The 18,690-nt window shown below is 39.5% G+C and overlaps 1 protein-coding gene across 1 annotated transcript in view; it reads left to right on the forward strand.

Moving 5' to 3' along the window:
• ATAD2B (ATPase family AAA domain containing 2B) overlaps positions 1–18,690 on the forward strand; it is an 823,789-nt gene that overhangs the window by 662,430 nt on the left and 142,669 nt on the right. Inside the window, exon 24 of the mRNA XM_053711168.1 lies at positions 5,351–5,989. Coding sequence (XP_053567143.1) covers positions 5,351–5,989 — 639 coding nt within the window. The remainder of the gene's footprint in view (positions 1–5,350; positions 5,990–18,690) is intronic.

Genomic DNA, 18,690 nt, shown 5'->3' on the forward strand with positions numbered 1-18,690 from the left:
ATGAAATGAAAGAAAAGACAGGCGCACAAGGCACAATTCAAGTGTAGGGTTTTATTATACTGGTGAAACACACGGTTAAAAACACTTACTAGATAAAAGTTAAAAGTCAGCATTGAGAGCATATGCTCATTAGGATTATCGCAGCTCCTGCAGCACCAGGGAGATAGTTGGTCCTTCTCCTCTCTGTTTACAACAAGACTAAGTGGGCGGCGGTGTTCCGGATCCTGTCACCCCAGTCCTAGTAAAGCCCGACCGGAGTCGGGGGAAACGCGTCAGGCATCCGAACAAAAAACTTTACAGGAAAGCAGTTAAAGAGTACTGTTCAGCACTAGCGTTACTAGGACTGGGGTGACAGGATCCGGAACACCGCCGCCCACTTAGTCTTGTTGTAAACGGAGAGGAGAAGGACCAACTATCTCCCTGGTGCTGCAGGAGCTGCGATAATCCTAATGAGCATATGCTCTCAATGCTGACTTTTAACTTTTATCTAGTAAGTGTTTTTAACCGTGTGTTTCACCAGTATAATAAAACCCTACACTTGAATTGTGCCTTGTGCGCCTGTCTTTTCTTTCATTTCATGGAGATTGAACGCTTGATTTTTATCTAAGCCGGGGTTCTCTGATGCGGTCATTGATACCTTGATTCAGGCACGCAAGCCTGTTACTAGAAAACTTTACCATAAGATATGGCGTAAATATCTTTGTTGGTGCGTATACAAGGGCTACTCATGGAGTATAGGGTTAAGATTCCCAGGATTTTATCTTTTCTCCAAGAAGGATTGGAGAAAGGGTTATCAGAAAGTTCCTTAATGGGACAGATTTCTGCTTTGTCTATTTTGTTACACAAACGTCTGGCAGATGTTCCAGATGTTCAATCTTTTTGTCAGGCCCTGACTAGAATCCGGCCTGTGTTTAGATCTATTGCTCCTCCTTGGAGTTTGAATTTAGTTCTTAATGTTCTTCAATGGGTTCTGTTTGAACCTATGCATTCCATAGATATTAAGTTATCTTGGAGAGTTTTATTTTTAGTTGCTGTTTCTTCTGCTCGCAGAGTCTCTGAGCTTTCGGCTTTACAATGTGATTCTCCTTATCTTATTTTCCATTCTGATAAGGTGGTGTTACGTACCAACACTGGTTTTCTTCCTAAGGTTGTTTCTAACAAAAATATTAATCAGGAAATTGTTGTTCCTTCTTTGAGTCCTAACCCTTCTTCTAAGAAGGAGCGTATGTTACATAATTTGGACTTAGTCCGTGCCTTGAAGTTCTACTTACAGGCGACTAAGGATTTTCGTCAAACATCTTCATTATTTGTTGTTTTTGCTGGGAAACATAGGGGTCAGAAAGCTACGGCTACCTCTTTCTTTTTGACTGAAGAGTATCATCCGTGTTGCATATGAGACTGCTGGACACCAGCCTCCAGAACGAATTAAGGCTCATTCTACTAGGGCTGTGGCTTCCTCATGGGCATTTAAAAATGATGCTTCTGTTGAACAGATTTGCAAGGCTGCAACTTGGTCGTCTTCACACTTTTTCCAAATTTGATACTTTTGCTTCATCTGAGGCTGTTTTTGGGTGAAAGGTTCTTCAAGCAGGTGGTGCCTTCCGTTTAGGTTCCTGTCTTGATCCTCCCTTTCATTGGTGTCCTATAACTTTGGTATTGTATCCCATAAGTAAGGATGAAATCCGTGGCCTCGTCATATCTTGTAAAAGAAAAGGAAATGTATGCTTACCTGATAAATGTATTTCTTTTATGATATGACGAGTCCACGGCCCACCCTGTCGTTTTTTCTTTTTTTATAAAGACAGGTTTCTTTCATGTAATTAGCAAGAGTCCATGAGCTAGTGACTTATGGGATATACATTCCTACCAGCTCCTTGGCCTTTCCTTTCTCTTCCTAACTTCGGGCGAATGACTGGGTTGGGGGGGAAGGGAGGAGCTATTTATGCTGCTCTGCTGTGGAGCTCTTTGCCTCCTCCTGCTGACCAGGAGGCGATATCCCATAAGTAAGGATGAAATCCGTGGACTTGTCATATCGTAAAAGAAATAAATTTATCAGGAAAGCATAAATTCCTTTTTCAGGTAAACTGCATTTAAGATGATAGTGTTCTAATCACCTTTATTTAACATGTCTTTAAGGATTTATTAGTGCTCCATAAAAGGTGCGCAGAACCTATTTTCAGAAGTGGTTGGCAGTTTCTTTAAATGCTGAAGAAGGCGGCCGCTCTCAGCATTCATTTCTTCTTGAGAAAGTGAAACACACTAAGATATGTGCAAATCCAGATCTAAGTGTGTTACACTTTCACGAGAAGAAATCCGACTCCAATAAGAGGTGAATGCCGCAAGCAGCCGACTGCACATGTTGTTTTTTTCCTTTTTGAATACTTTTAAAACCAGGGTTTACATAATTGAGAAATAAAACAAAGTACTTTTATGTGACAATTGTTCTTGGAAGCCATTGAGCACAAGAGTACCAGCATTTAGCTGTATACAATCATTTACTTTATGCTGGTTTCACATATTTAACTGCTTTTCTTCCATATACATACTATGCCCCTTTTGAAGTGTAGCCACCAGTCAGCAAGCGCTTCCCAGATGCTGAACCAAAAATGGGCCGGCTCCTATCTTTACATTTCTGCTTTTTCAAATAAAGATAGCAAGAGAACAAAGAAAAAATGATGATAGGAGTAAATTAGAAAGTTGCTTAAAATTGCATGGTCGATCTGAATCATGAAAGAAAAAAATTGAGTTTAGTATCCCTTTAAGAGAGCATGCACAATTAAACAGCTTTCTAATTTACTTTTGTTATCTAATTTGCTTTGTTCTTTTGGAATCTGTGTTTGAAAAGCATACATAGGTGTGCCCAGGAACAGCAATGCACTGCTGGACGTTAGCTGCTGGTTGGTGGTTGCACATGTATGCCGGTTGTCATTGACTTACCAGATGTTTTCAGCTAGGACGGCCCCAGTAGTGCATAGGCTGCTTCTATAAAAAAAGAATACCAAGAGAATAAAGCAAATTTTGATAATCAAAGTAAATGGGACAGTTGTTTAAATAATTGTGTCCTGTATCTGAATGATGATAGAAAGAATTCGGAGTTCATGTCCCTTTAACTTAATCCCTTTACAGGTCTATGCATGTAATAGTAGTATAAAAGCACTAGCATCTTAGATCATTCTATTATTGCTGTCCCTTTAAGTGTTAGTCACATATTATTTTTTTGTTAATATTGTTTGACCGTCATTACACATTTTCAATGGGGAAAGCAATGTTTGGAAAACTTTCCCTTGCTTTTCCCAGTCTCTCCAGCAGATGGCACAAGAGCACTATAAATGTAATCCTGCTTTCTTTTTAATTGTTTTTTAAATCTAGCATACAAATTGTGGATCTTTATTTAGCTATTAAGTTAGCTGTGTTTTCCCTTTAATAGTGCTTATAGAAATTACATAATTTAGGAAGGTTGATAAGGTTGTACAAATACCTTGTTTTATGAAGTGCTTTAATTTTTAAATCAAGTTTAGCACCTATAGAGGGGTGACTGCACTGGAAAGACTCACTAGAAAAATGAGTTGCAAGATATGCAATAAAAAGAGATTGCTTACCCCCAAGTAATATATTGGGTAGGGGTAAGCACTCTTTCTGTTGCGTATGTTGCAACTTATTCTTATAGAAATTACATCTGAATTTAGTGGGCTCTCATCAACAAAGATTTCACGGGCCTGTTATAAATCAGAAAAAATGTAATGCCAACCTGCTTCTGAATGTTGGTGAAATATACAATGGATGTCAATTTCTTGAGCTTTCCCTTTGTGCTGACAATTTTGTGTCTGCCCACTTCTCATACGATTGGTTGAGCTGTATTTTGGCTGCAACTTTGAAGTCTTTATTCAGTACAGAGGGTGTGTGATTATGAATTCTCTGGTTTTTTTAAGGGTCTGGTCATACTTTGTCAGGGTTACCTGTAGCTATTTGGGCCCAGACATGGAGTAAATGAAAGTATAATTAAAGGGACAGTCAACACCAGAATTTTTGTTGTTTAAAAAGAGATATTCCTTTTATTACCCATTCCCCAGTTTTGCATAACCAACACTGTTATAGAAATGCACTTTTTACCTCTGTGATTACCTTATATCTATGCTTCTGCAAACTGCCCCCTTATTTCAGTTCTTTTGACAGACTTGCATTTTAACCAATCAGTGCTCACGAAATTTTATTTTGTGCTTCAGACAGAGCATGCAATTTTAAGCAACTTTTTAATTTACTCTTATTGTCATTTTTTCTTCGCTCTCTTGCTATCTTTATTTGAAAAAGGCATCTAAGCTAAGGATCCAGACAATTTTTGGTTCAGACCATGGACATCACTTGTTTATTAGTGGATGAATTTATACACCAATCAGCAAGAACAACCCAGGTTGTTCACCAAAAATGGGCCGGCATCTAAACTTAAATTCTTGCTTTTCGAATAGATACCAAGAGAATGAAGAAAATTTGATAATAGGAATAAATTAGAAAGTTGCTTAAAATTGCATGTTCTGTCTGAATCACGAAAGAACAATTTTGGGTTCAGTGTCCTTTTAAATACAGTAGATTTACATATTCGACAAATGCAAAATAAAAAAACTTGTAAGTGTACTTGGAACTCTTGTGTAAGAAAAGTTTCACAGATGAGTAAGCTCTTCAAAGCTTCTATACAGCTGTTAGTGATAAGGCAAAGTTAAATCGGTTTCTAAACCTCTTTTGTAACAATGAACGAAAGATAAGTGGAATATTTATTCTGTAGTTCGGTTAATAATTATAATAAAAAAAAAACCTGATTCCTAGTTTATCTTGATATAAAACTAATTCTATTGTTTTATATAAAGGTATACCACGCTCATACAGCGGGTTAGGGACCGGAACCCCGCTGTAAAGTGAAAACCGCCTTAAAGTGAAACAAGGCAGTTTTAGCTTTCTTTTCAGTGTTTAAAATCTTGAAAACATGTTTGAACTAACATATATTAGGGGTGCAATAGTGCTACATTTAGTTTAACACTAGCACTGCACAGTATTCAATTAGGATTCAATAAATATTGTACCTGTAAAATAGTGACAATTACTGTAGTAAAATTTGCCAGACTATAGCACTGAGACACGGATTGCACTGTAATGCTGTAAACAGAGTGAATTAAGCATAATAAAATGGTGCCAGTCACTTTTCTTGCAATCTCACAAAGATTACAGCACTGTTTCAAAATCCTTGGAGGTTGAACTTCAGCTCCACAAAGCGCTGTATTAGCGAATCGCTGTAAAGTGAAGCGCTGTAAAGTGAGGTATACCTGTATTTACTTCTTTTTTTTTTATCCCCCATTTATAGTTCCTCTTCGGAGAAAGCAGCGCAGACGTCCTCAGTGGGGGAGAGGAATAATTAAAAAGAAAAAATCCACCTATTACTTAAAGAAAGAAGATGAGGATGCCAAGTTTAGAGAGTATGAAAATCATGAAGATACACTTGAAAACGGTGATTTGGAGCTTGAGGAAAATGGAGAAGAGACTGGAGACCTCTCTTTGACTAATGATGAATCATCCTGTGACATCATGGATGGAGATACAGAACACCACAATGGCACCCATGGTAAGGGTAGCAGTAGCTTTGTGTACACTGAAGAGGACAGTTCTAATGAATCTTTACTGGTAAATAGCAAGATGTCACTGAAAGGAACGTCTGTAGGCGGAAAGAATCATGCTATAGCTTTGGACTGTTTGAATGGCAGTGCTTCTTATGACAGTTTGGAAAGTGTGCAAGAACTTAACTGCAAGGGTAAAGCTGGTAAGCTGACACCTATTGAGAAAAGTCAGAGTTCCAGTATTAGTGAACACCCTAAGGAAGGACTAGCAAATTGTCAATTAACTGGTGACAATGCAGCAAACATACACAATGATCAAATGCAAGCTGTGCATGACAATGACCACACAAGGAGGCCGCCAAGAATAAATACAGTGGATAATCAAGTAGGTAAGTGGACAAGGCTGATTTTTTTCTTCTTCTTCTAAATAAAGTATCTAATTCAGCCTTGCAGGAGCTGCAAATATTTTAAAAACAAAAATGTGTTTATCTGAACTAAAATAAACCTAAAACCTTTATAAAACTTAGTTATCCTAAACATGAAGATAGGGTGTAATGTTGTGCAACCAAAGACCAATTTACCTAATAGTGAAATCACAGCTTGACAAAGCATTGAAGCCATAGCGTCTCAGGTATTACTGATAACTCCTCTAACATTGTGTTTGCTATGTATTATGATGGTATATTTATAACCGTTCTGTATTTGTTAGCTTCTGGTCCTTTGGTTCTTCTCTCCCCCATAAGTGCCCCCCACCTAATTCCTGGGTGTATGAGTCCTGTTACTATTTGGCTAAAGTCTGAGCTGTAGGGAGATTAACTTTGCACATCTGTTATGTGATCTGGCGTGTTCAGTCTCGGCAGATTTTTTTTTTTTTAATTCTATTCTTAGTATTACTACAACTAAAATTTATTATACACCCCAACCTATTAGCATTGTGTGTTTTGATGCTTCCTTGTTATATTTAATGTTTCTTTTTAGTGTGGTATATTGCATTGTGTGGTAATGGAAAAGTTAAAGCTCAATTGCTGTAATATATTCATCTTGATTATTGCAGTCCAAGTTCCTGAAGTGTTCTGTGTGAGCAGGAAAAATGCAGAGCTAGAAACCTAACAATGAGTGCATTCTAAGGGGGGGGGGGGGGGGGGGGATTATCTGTCGTCTTTTTCTTAGCCCAAAACAAATTTTCTACGGGCAGATTTCTGAGCCTCAGACTTTAGTGGTTCTAGGGTCAACTAAGGCAAGGTGCATCAGAAGATGACATCCAAGTGTAATATCTGTAGCATATGGCTGGGAATCGTAGGAACATAGTCTTCACTCACTGCTCTGATGTAATAAACGTACTGAGGTATGACTTAGATTTGCTTTTAGTCTGCAAAACAGCAGCTTTGTTCTGATATTTAGTTCCCCTATTTCTCCAACATAGGTGTGTCCGGTCCACGGCGTCATCCTTACTTGTGGGATATTCTCTTCCCCAACAGGAAATGGCAAAGAGCCCAGCAAAGCTGGTCACATGATCCCTCCTAGGCTCCGCCTACCCCAGTCATTCTCTTTGCCGTTGTACAGGGAATTAAGCCTGTTTACAAACCTTTGACTCCTCCTTGGAGTCTCAATTTAGTTCTTTCAGTTCTTCAGGGGGTTCCGTTTGAACCCTTGCATTCCGTTGATATTAAGTTATTATCTTGGAAAGTTTTGTTTTTAGTTGCAATTTCTTCTGCTAGAAGAGTTTCAGAATTATCTGCTCTGCAGTGTTCTCCTCCTTATCTGGTGTTCCATGCAGATAAGGTGGTTTTACGTACTAAACCTGGTTTTCTTCCAAAAGTTGTTTCTAACAAAAACATTAACCAGGAGATTATCGTACCTTCTCTGTGTCCGAAACCAGTTTCAAAGAAGGAACGTTTGTTGCACAATTTGGATGTTGTTCGCGCTCTAAAATTCTTTAGATGCTACAAAGGATTTTAGACAAACATCTTCCTTGTTTGTTGTTTATTCTGGTAAAAGGAGAGGTCAAAAAGCAACTTCTACCTCTCTCTCTTTTTGGATTAAAAGCATCATCAGATTGGCTTACGAGACTGCCGGACGGCAGCCTCCCGAAAGAATCACAGCTCATTCCACTAGGGCTGTGGCTTCCACATGGGCCTTCAAGAACGAGGCTTCTGTTGATCAGATATGTAGGGCAGCGACTTGGTCTTCACTGCACACTTTTACCAAATTTTACAAGTTTGATACTTTTGCTTCTTCTGAGGCTATTTTTGGGAGAAAGGTTTTGCAAGCCGTGGTGCCTTCCATTTAGGTGACCTGATTTGCTCCCTCCCTTCATCCGTGTCCTAAAGCTTTGGTATTGGTTCCCACAAGTAAGGATGACGCCGTGGACCGGACACACCTATGTTGGAGAAAACAGAATTTATGTTTACCTGATAAATTACTTTCTCCAACGGTGTGTCCGGTCCACGGCCCGCCCTGGTTTTTTTAATCAGGTCTGATAATTTATTTTCTTTAACTACAGTCACCACGGTACCATATGGTTTCTCCTATGCAAATATTCCTCCTTAACGTCGGTCGAATGACTGGGGTAGGCGGAGCCTAGGAGGGATCATGTGACCAGCTTTGCTGGGCTCTTTGCCATTTCCTGTTGGGGAAGAGAATATCCCACAAGTAAGGATGACGCCGTGGACCGGACACACCGTTGGAGAAAGTAATTTATCAGGTAAACATAAATTCTGTTTTTCCAGTGGCAGTTTACTGTGATGTATTAGTCTCACAATGTTAGACAAGGTAGTATTCAAAAAACAGAGACATATAGTCATTTATTCACACGAGTATCACCTTGGAGCATTATTCATTTAGAAACTAGCTCTAGAATCAAGGATATCTGCAATATCAACTTCTCCAGCCACTGTTTTAGGGAGACAAACCTTTTTTGCATTGAAGGTGAGAGTCCACGAGCTTACTCCTGGCCACTAGAAGAAGGCAAAGATTCCCAAAAAAAAGTTCTAAGAGCACTTAGTCCCTCCCACCTCTCTTGTATTCTAGTCTTTTCCTTGTATCGCAGGATGAAGGTAAAGAATTGAGGTGCTCCAGATTCTTTGTTGAGAGTGGTCCTCAGACCTATTTGAGGCCCATTTTCCCCTCAGAGAGCTATTACTGAGAAAGAGAGAAGGTAGTGACATAATTACCCCCAGTGAAGGAGTTAGTCACAAGCCTGCCACGTGTCACAGTGACTGGTTCCTTAGCCTCCACCTGTTGGGTCGTTGTTATACTCTACCGGAAGCAGTCTTTTTTTGCAGCCAGTTTGCATGATAGAGTGGGTGCTTTTGCGGTAAGTGCAGCCATTTCTTGCACTAGATAGCCCACAGACTATTAGTAGGTAAACACATTTTGAGATACATCATAGCCAGGAGGGCCTTGCGGCTTAAATCCTGGTCTGCTGATATGCTGTGTAAATCTGTATTATTGTCTTTCCTTTCAGGGAAATAAGTTATTTGAGTCTGATTTAGATTCTGTTATTTCTGCTATTACTAGAGGTAAAGGAGCTTTTATTTCTCAAGACAGAAAGTCTAAAGGAAAATCCTAAGCTTTTAATCGTTTTCATTCCTTTTGTCAGAACATGAACAGAAAACAAAAGCCAGGTTCGCTTGGGTCAGTCTGAAGACCTAATGCTAACTGGTCTAAGCAGTGTAAGAGATCTGTCCCTTACTCTAAAACTGCATGAAGGTGCGGTCCCTGGCCCAGAAGTTTTGGTAGGGGGCAGATTAAAGGGATATGAAACCCATTTTTTTTCCATCATTCAGATAGAGCATGCAATTTTAAGCAACTTTCTAATTTACCCCTATTAACAATTTGTCTTTGTCCTCTTGGTATCTTTATTTGAAACTAAAAACTCAGGAATGTAAGGTTAGGAGTCAGCCCATTTTGGTTCAGCACGTGTTGCGTTTGCTGATTGGTGCTCTGTATATGGAAGTACTATGTCTCATGATTGCAGCTTCAGTTGCAATTCTATTTGCTCGATTTTACATGAGGGCTCTTCAGCTTTGTATACTGTGTCAATGGTGCAGGGATTATACTGTAGATATTTTTGGATCTCAGTACAATTCAGTCTCTAACTTGGTGGTTTGATCATCAATTTATTATTCAGGGGGCTTCTTTTTCTCATCCTACTTGGACTGTGATCACTACAGATGTTTCTTCAAAGACATGGTTGGAGGATCAAAATCCAGAGTACAAAAAGTAAGCAGGCACTGCAACGAGGGTTTCTTATTTAAAATAAAAAGTATCCTTTATTGAAAAAACAAGGTTAAAAAGATTTTAACCAGCTACAAACGCTGGATGACACGCTAAAAGAGACAATGGCAGGAGTGTATGAGAGACACTATTAGCTGTCTGACTAGTTCCGCGTCCCTCTTGGACGCTTATTCATAGACTAATTTGTGATGGGAGGAAGGCTGCTTAAGAAGGGGAACTTTAAATTCAATTGGCTGTTTGCAAAGAATGGTTTAATCAGCTACAGCCATCTATTTGTTAACCCTTAGTAAGGAGACCTTTCTCTTGATACATCACAAAGTACAAAGTTAAAAACAAAGTTAATGAACCTCATTGCATTTTAAATTTACAATTATATACATTAATGTAAATATAAAAATGGTTACATGATATTGATGGAGGAAGCAAAATCCAAAACATGAACTTAGACAGAAATGGAAAATATCAAACAGAGACAGATGCGCCACATGGCCCAATATTGTAGTTTCCAAATTTATGTAGATTTTACTATATAGTTGAACTCACATGTATTGGAGCACCTCAATTGGTGCAAATGACACAGTCTGGGATCTATAACAGTCACCCAGCAGACCGGCCTCTCGAGTTGTTCAGGGTCTGTGTAAAATAGAAAACACAAAAAAAGCCTATATGGCCTAGTATTGTATGACTAGAGTGATTTCACACCAGATAGTAGTATAAGATTTTGAACTCACATTTGGTGAAGCATCCCCAATGATGCTATAGAGACAAGCTGGGATTAATTCAGTCAAATGTGAGTTCAAAATCTTATACTACTATCTGGTGTGAAATCACTCTAGTCATACAATACTAGGCCATATAGGCTTTTTTTGTGTTTTCTATTTTACACAGACCCTGAACAACTCGAGAGGCCGGTCTGCTGGGTGACTGTTATAGATCCCAGACTGTGTCATTTGCACCAATTGAGGTGCTCCAATACATGTGAGTTCAACTATATAGTAAAATCTACATAAATTTGGAAACTACAATATTGGGCCATGTGGCGCATCTGTCTCTGTTTGATATTTTAGATTGCTTAATTGGATCCTGGTCTGGACCACTACAGATTGCTGCCTTGGTATTCTACTATCAAGACCTTTATAAAGGACAATATAGTGATCATTGTCACCCATTAACCACTATCTTTGAGTGAGATATAACTATCCTATTAACATTGTGATTATCAAATTGTTTAGGCTAACATCTATTTACTCTGTTCACAACGTATATACTAGTTTTGAGTGAGATACAACTGTCCTATTAACATTGTGATTATCAAATTGTATAGGTTAACATCTATTTACTCTGTCCACAACATATATACTAGTTACTACTGAATCAGTGTATCATCATTTATACTGAAAAGTGCATTTCTATTGGTAACATATAAGCTACCTCATATACTACATATTACCATTTATAGATACTCTCAAGGGCGCCCCCTTTTCTTTTGTTGTAGAAATGGAAAATATTGAAAAAAATAATTATAATAATAAATGAAAAAATAAATGAATGAATAAATGAATGAGAAAATGAAAAAATGACATAATAATAATTATGAAATGAATAAATATGCAAGTGAGTTAGAAAATGAAAAATGAAAAAGGAAAACATAAAAATTAATTAACTAACCAGCAGGTTAGTAAAAAATGTCATGTAACCATTTTTATATCCTGTCATGTAACCATTTTTATATCCTCCCATCACAAATTAGTCTATGAATAAGCGTCCAAGAGGGACGCGAAACTAGTCAGACAGCTAATAGTGTCTCTCATACACTCCTGCCATTGTCTCTTTTAGCGTGTCATCCAGCGTTTGTAGCTGGTTAAAATCTTTTTAACCTTGTTTTTTCAATAAAGGATACTTTTTATTTTAAAAAAGAAACCCTCGTTGCAGTGCCTGCTTACTTTTTGTACTCTGGATTTGGATTTGTGGCTTGGTTTCGCCACTGCTACGGCACTCCGTTTTCCAGGTGGGTTGAACTTGAAATCAGTCAGACCGGTGTAATTTCCGGTCTTTTAGCCGGCTCCACGGCTGTTGCCAGACACGCCGCACGCCTCTCAGCATCAACTCTCTGATATGGTTGGAGGATCAATTTGCCAAAGAGTTCTTTGATTCCTCAGACAAAGGTTACTTTCTTAGGTTTTCAATTGTACTTGGTGTCCATGAGTCTTTCTCTAACAGAGCAGAGACGGATGAAATTGGTATTGGCTTGTCTGAACCTTCAGTCTTTTTTTTCTTTCCCTTCAGTGGCTCTGTGTATGAAAGTTCTCAGTGTCATGATTGCAGCTTCAGATGCAATTCAATTTGCTCAATTTCACATGAGGCCTCTTCAGCTTTGTATTCTGCATCAATGGTATAGGGATTATACTCAGCTGTTGCTAGATATTCCTAGATTCCAGTAAACGTCAGTCTCTGACTTGGTGGCTAAATCATCAGTTTATTATTCAGGGGGCTTCTTTTGGTCGTCCTACCTGGTCTGTGATCACCACAGTCTTTCAGGTTAGTGAGCTGTTTGGGGGTTTCTGAAAGCACAGAGGAGGTTTGGGATCATCGGGAGGCGAGGTTGCCCATCAATGTTTTGGAATTCTGTGCAAGTGTCACAGCAGTAGCTTATGTCAACCATCAGGAGGAAACTCAGTTCCCTGGCTATGATAGAGGTGTCTCAGATTCTCTCTTGTGCAAAAGCCCATTCTTGTCCACTCCTGGGATGTGAATCGCAGACACTAAACAATTGGGTGACAGACTTTCCCAGTAGTCAGTTTCTACATCTAGGGGAGTGGTCTCTTCACCAGGATATGTTCAAATAGATTGTGGATCTTTGGGGTCTCCCAGAAATAGATGTGATGGCCTTTTGTTTGAACAACAAACTTCCCAGTTCATTTGCGAGGTCCAAGTATCCACAGGCAGAGATAATGGATGCTCTAGTAGTACCTTGGTAATTTCAGTCTGCTTATCTGTTCCCTCCTCTGGTTCCTCTTCCCAGAGTGATGTCCATTATAAGGTTAGAGAAGTCATTTCTAATCATGATTGCCACAGTGTGGCCTTGCAGGATTTGGTATGCAAATCTGGTACAAATGTCCAGTTGCCCTCCTTGGCCTCTTCCTCAGTCAGACCTTCTGTCCCAAGGTTCTTTTGTTCCATCCGGATCTCAAATCTCTAAACTTAATGGCATGGAAATTGAACGCTTAGTTCTGTGTCAGTTATTTTTGATTCTGTGATTGAAACTGATTCAGGCTCATAGACCTGTGTCTAGGAAGATTTATAAATCGTGTTTTTTTCCTGGCATTTTTAGAATTCCTAGGATTCTTCCGTTTTTGCAGGATGGCCTAGATAAGGGTTCATCTGCCAATTCTCTCTGAAAGGGCAGATTTAAGCTCTTTCAATTTTGTTCCACATAAAGATTGCTAATCTTCCTGATGTTCATGGTTATGTTCAGACTTTGATCCATCTTAAACCTGTTATCGAGCCTATTTCTCCTCCATTTAATCTTAAAGTGAAGGTCAATTTTCATTTGAAAGTGCCAGTTTTTAAAAAAAACTAATAAAAACAGGGGCACTTTCATTCATGAAAATTGACATTGCACCATATTTTAAAAATACTTACCTTGTTCTTCTGAAACGATACCCCGCTGCTTCTTCCTGGTTTACTTACCCAGCAATGACGAAACCAGCTTCCTCCAATCATGGCATTGTCTCAGGCAATGATTCCCCCGGAGGGGAAGCCGTGATTGGAGGTTGCCGGAATCGTCATTGCTGACATATGAAGAGGTTTGCGACGGGCTGGTGACGCCCTGGAGCGGCTTCAAGAAGAGAAGGTAAGTATAGTTTAAGGAAACGGCTGAAATGTCAATTTTCATGAATGAAAGTGCCCTTGTTTTTAATATTTTTTTTAAAAAAATGGGCACTTTCACATGAAAACTGACCTTCACATGAAAATTGACCTTCACTTTAACCGAGTGTTAAGGGTTTTGCAGGCTCTTCCTTTTGAACCTTTGCATACACTGGCTATATCCTGTGCTAGAAGAGTTTCTGAATTGTTTGCTCTTTCTTGTGAGCCTCCTTATTTGATTTTTCATCAAGTTAAAGGCAGTTTCCAGACATCATTTAATGTTTTGCCTAAGGTTTTTTTCTTCAGATAACTTTGGTAGAGTGATTGTTGTTCCTACTTTGTGTCCTAATCCCAAGAATGCTTCTGCAAGATCTTTGCATTCTCTGGATGTTGTTAAGACCTAGGAAAGGTTGGAAGAAAAACTTTTGATCACATAGCTTATTTGGAGACAGGTCTGCCTCTACTGCAGAGGATTACTGTTCATTCTTCTTAGGTCAGTTGCCACTTCTTGGGCTTTTTAGAATGAGGCTTCAGTTGATCAACTTTGCAGGCAGATACTTGGTCTTCTTTGCATACTTTTACTAAATTCCACCATTTTTATGTTTTTGCTTCCTCTGAAGCAGCCTTTGGTAGAAAGGTTCTTCAGACAGCTGTCTGATGGTTATGTCTGTTATTAAGTGCATTATATTTAAAAAAAAAAAAAAAATCTTTGGGGTTGTGGGTTTATTTTCTCAGTGAAAAATACGTTTTTTAAAATGCCTCCCTGTTATTACTTGTGGACTCCACATCTTGGGTATTAGTTCCCATGAGTAATGTATTGTGGACTCTCATCACCTTTATGAAAGAAAACATAATTTATACTTGATAAATTAATTTCTTACATGGTGGGGTTTTTTCAGTTTGTGGCTCCTCCATTTGGAAGCTCCCATAATTTTTACGAAGGTTTTAGGAACTTTCTTGTCTGTAATAAGCACTCGTGTTTTTCATTGGCTCTATACCTGGACAAGATATTGGTACAGGCTCTATTTTTTTTTTCTTTAGCTGTATTTCACAACATTCTACTGTTGTTTTCTTCACAGATATAGTTGGAGAATCAATTTAAGAAAATATCAAGTCTATTTTCTAGAAGTCATTATAGAATAAGTAACTATGCATCTTAAATGTATCAGTGATCAAAGTTAGTCAGTTTGCTCACAACACAAAATTTCCAACCCATCTGTAGTCAATGTGTTAGGTCTAATGATTGCAGCCTCAAATTATCTTCATTTTGCATGTTTCATATAAGACCTCTTCAACTTTGCATGCTTCCACAATGGTGCAAAGATTTCACTTAACTATCTCTTAGAATCCCATGGGATTCTTTGGTGAAGCAAACTATTTATCTTAGGGCATCCTTTATTTGCCCAACCTGGAATATATCTGCAGACACTTTTCTTTTGAATTGGGGTTCAGTCTGGAGGTCCAGGAAGTTTGGTTTCATCAGGAGAGGTTACCAATAATTGTTTTGGACTCTTTAGGTCCCTTCAGAGCTGTCCTCTTTGGAAAATAGAAACATATATCCAAGTTTTAATTCTGACACAGCTGTAGCTTATAGCCATCATCAAGTTCCTTTTAATTATTTAGGAAGTCTCAAAGTTTTCTGATTGGACACAGACATTTCTTTCCTAAGCTATGGAGAGTCCACAACGTCATCAATTACTAGTGGGAATATCACTCCTGGCCAGCAGGAGGAGGTAAAGAGCACCACAGCAAAGCTGTTAAGTGTCACTCCCCTACCCATAATCCCCAGTCATTCTCTTTTCTTCTGTCAATGGTGGAGTTCTGGTGTCTGAAGAAAATTGGATTTCTTTTGCTACAATAATGATTTTCTGGGTCTAGCCATACTCCACTTCAATCTCTTCAGTAGGGTAGTGGTTGCTTTAAAGCAGTTAGGAACTTGTGAGGTGGGCCTTGCTGTGTTTTCCTAACATTTTGCCGCCCTAGTATAGAAAGCCAGAGTAGGTTTACTCTGTCCTTTCTTTTTTTCTACAGGTCTCTGAGGAGGATGTGTCATTTCATGCCTTGTAAGCTGTCCTCCTGCCGGACTGCTAGATGCTGATTAAGTTCTTTTGTCTTCTAGGTTTGGAGACTTGCACTAGGAAAGATTAAAATACTTGCAATATTTATTTGTACAGGTAAATAATCCTTTGGGAAAAGATTTTATTTAGCAGTGGCAGGCACTTATATATGTGTGAGACATGTGGGGTTTATTCCTGGTGTGTTTTTATTTGCCTGCAGAAATTGTTGCACATGTATCTTCTGCGGTATCTGCGGCATTATCTGCTTTTCCTATGTTAAAGGTAAAACGCGAGAAAAATTTGATATTCAGATAGTAAGGTTTCTGTTCCATCTCCTGCTACACAGGTTGCCCTTCCTCATAAGTGTGTTGAGGACGATACGTTAGTAGCCTCTGAGGATGAAATCTCAGATTCAGACAGTATAATTTCTTTATCTGATACTGAAGAAGTAAACTTCAGATTTAAGCCTGAATTCCTTTGTGTATTGTTCAAGGAGGTATTGACTTCTTTGGACGGCTTTGATACTCCTGTCGCTGTCAACCCTAGAAATCTTGTAGACTTTATAATTTCTTTGATATTCTTCCTATGTGGAGGTGTTTCCTGTTCCTGACCATGAAACAGAGATTTTTTTCACAGGACTGGGAGAAGGCAGGGAGGGGTACCTTTCTCCCCGTCTCCTGTCTTTAATAGAATGTTTCCTGTCTGTCTCCATTAAAATTTCATGGTGCACAGTGCCTTAAGTAGAAGGGGAAATTTCTACTATGGTTCAGAGAACTCTGATACCTTTTAGAGGTTAGCTGCTCCTTTACGGATCCATGGATAAGAAGCTGGAGGCCTATTTGATCATCTAGGTTTTCAATGGAAACCTGCTGTTTGTATTGCCCTGTGTCAAGTGCAGCATCTTTTAGTGCAACGCCTTGTCTAAATAGACTGGCAGTCAAGATATCTGGCTTTGCTGTGCTAGCCCGTGTGGCGTTGTGGCTAAAATCTCGGTCAGCTGATGTTTCCTTCAGTCCAAGCTTCTGGCACTTCCTTACAAGGTTAAGACCTTGTTTGGACCTGGTCAGACAGAATAGACCTAAAAGACGTCAGAGTAATTTTTTGTTCCTTTCGTAACTTCAAAAGAAATTCTTAATCTTCCCCTTCCTGACAGGAACATCCCAAGTCGTCTTAGAAAACCAATCACTCTTGGAACAAGGGGAAGCAATCCAAGTAACCGCTGCTGAGTTTTAATCAGCATGAAGGGTTTGCTCTGATCCATGATCGGATCAAGTGGGGGCAGTATTTCTCTGTTTATCAAACATGGATACGAGATGTTTCAGATCCCTGGGTTGTGGACATATTATCTCAAGGTTACCGGGACCTTTCTTCCCTGGTAGTGATAGTTCTAGTCCCTGTAAAGGAACAGGGTCTATGATTTTACTCAAATCTGGTTGTTGTTCCCAAAAAAAAGGGAACTTTTCGTCCTATTCTAGACCTATAGTGTGTCTACAAGTTTTTCAGGGTACCATCCTTCAAAATGGAGAATGGTGTACCACAATGGCTTTGTGGTAAGCTTTGCTGTTTTCAAAAGTTGAAGGTTGAGAGTTCAAGTCCAGCTGTGGCTATGAGTTCCTCTCAGCGAGTGCCCTTTCATTGATGGGTTACAAATACCCTCGCCTAAATCCATGATTTGCATACCGAATCTTGCCACAGCTCCCAGAATTTCTCAAAGGTTCTGGGTGCTCTCTCAGCAGTGATTAGGTCTTGGGGAATTGCAGTCGTGTCATATTGGTCAGGCAACATCTTTTCAACAAGCAAACTCTCATTTAGAGATCTTGTTGTCTTTTCTACGTTCCCACGGATGGAAAGTTTATCTTGAAAAGAGTTCCCTTGTTCCAACTACAAGGGCAGTTTTCTTAGGGACCATAATAGATTATCTATCTATGAAAATATTTCTGGGGAGTAGTCTGGGACTCGTTTAAGGAGCAAGGACTATGGACTCGTGAGGAATCTGCTCTCCCCATAAACATCTTGGAGTTGAGAGCGATCTACTGTGCTCTGATGGCTTAGTCTCAGTTGTCCTTAACCAGGTTTATCAGGTTCCAGTCGGACAATATCACCTCAGTGGTTTACATCAACCACCAGGGAGGAACCCGGAGTTCCTAAGCTATGAGGGAGGTGGCTTGGATTTTCAGTGGGCAGAAGCTCACAATTTGACTATCTGCCATCCACATTCCAGGAGTGGACGACTGGGAAGTGGATTTCCTGAGCAGACAGACATTTCATCCCAGGGAGTGGGCTCTCCATCCGAAGGTGTTCTCCAGGTTAACCATCAGATGGGGGGTGCCGGAGTTGGATCTGATGGCGTCTCGGCAGAACGCCGAAGCTTCCAAGGTACGGTTCAAGGTCAAGATATCCGCAAACCGCCCTAATATATGCTCTGGCAGTTCCTTGGGATTTCGGTCTAGCATACCTGTTTCCTCCGTTTGCTCTCCTTCCACGAGTCATTGCTCATATCAAATAGAGAGCATCAGTAATTCTAATAGCTCCTGCATGGCATCGCAGGACCTCTGTCATCTCTGCCATCTTGGAGGTTACCTCTGTAGAAGGACCTTCTAACTCAGGGTCCATTTCTCCATCCAAATCTCCTTTCTCTGAAGCTGACTGCTTGGAGAATGAACGCTTAGTTCTGTCTAAGCGTGGTTTTTCTGAGTCGGTCATTGAGACCATGATTCAGGCTCGCAAGCCTGCTTCTTGATAAATATCTGGGGGTATGGTGTACATACCTTTTTTATTGGTGTGAATCTTGTATCTTAGGGCTACTCTTGGAATAGGGTCAGTATACCTAGAATTTTGAAGGTCTGGAGAAAGGATTGTCAGTCAGTTCTCTGATAAGTCGAATTTCTGCACAAGCTTCTGGTGAACGTGCCAGATGTTCAATCTTT

The sequence above is a fragment of the Bombina bombina genome, chromosome 4 (genome assembly GCF_027579735.1).
Source record: "Bombina bombina isolate aBomBom1 chromosome 4, aBomBom1.pri, whole genome shotgun sequence".
NCBI lineage: Eukaryota > Metazoa > Chordata > Amphibia > Anura > Bombinatoridae > Bombina > Bombina bombina.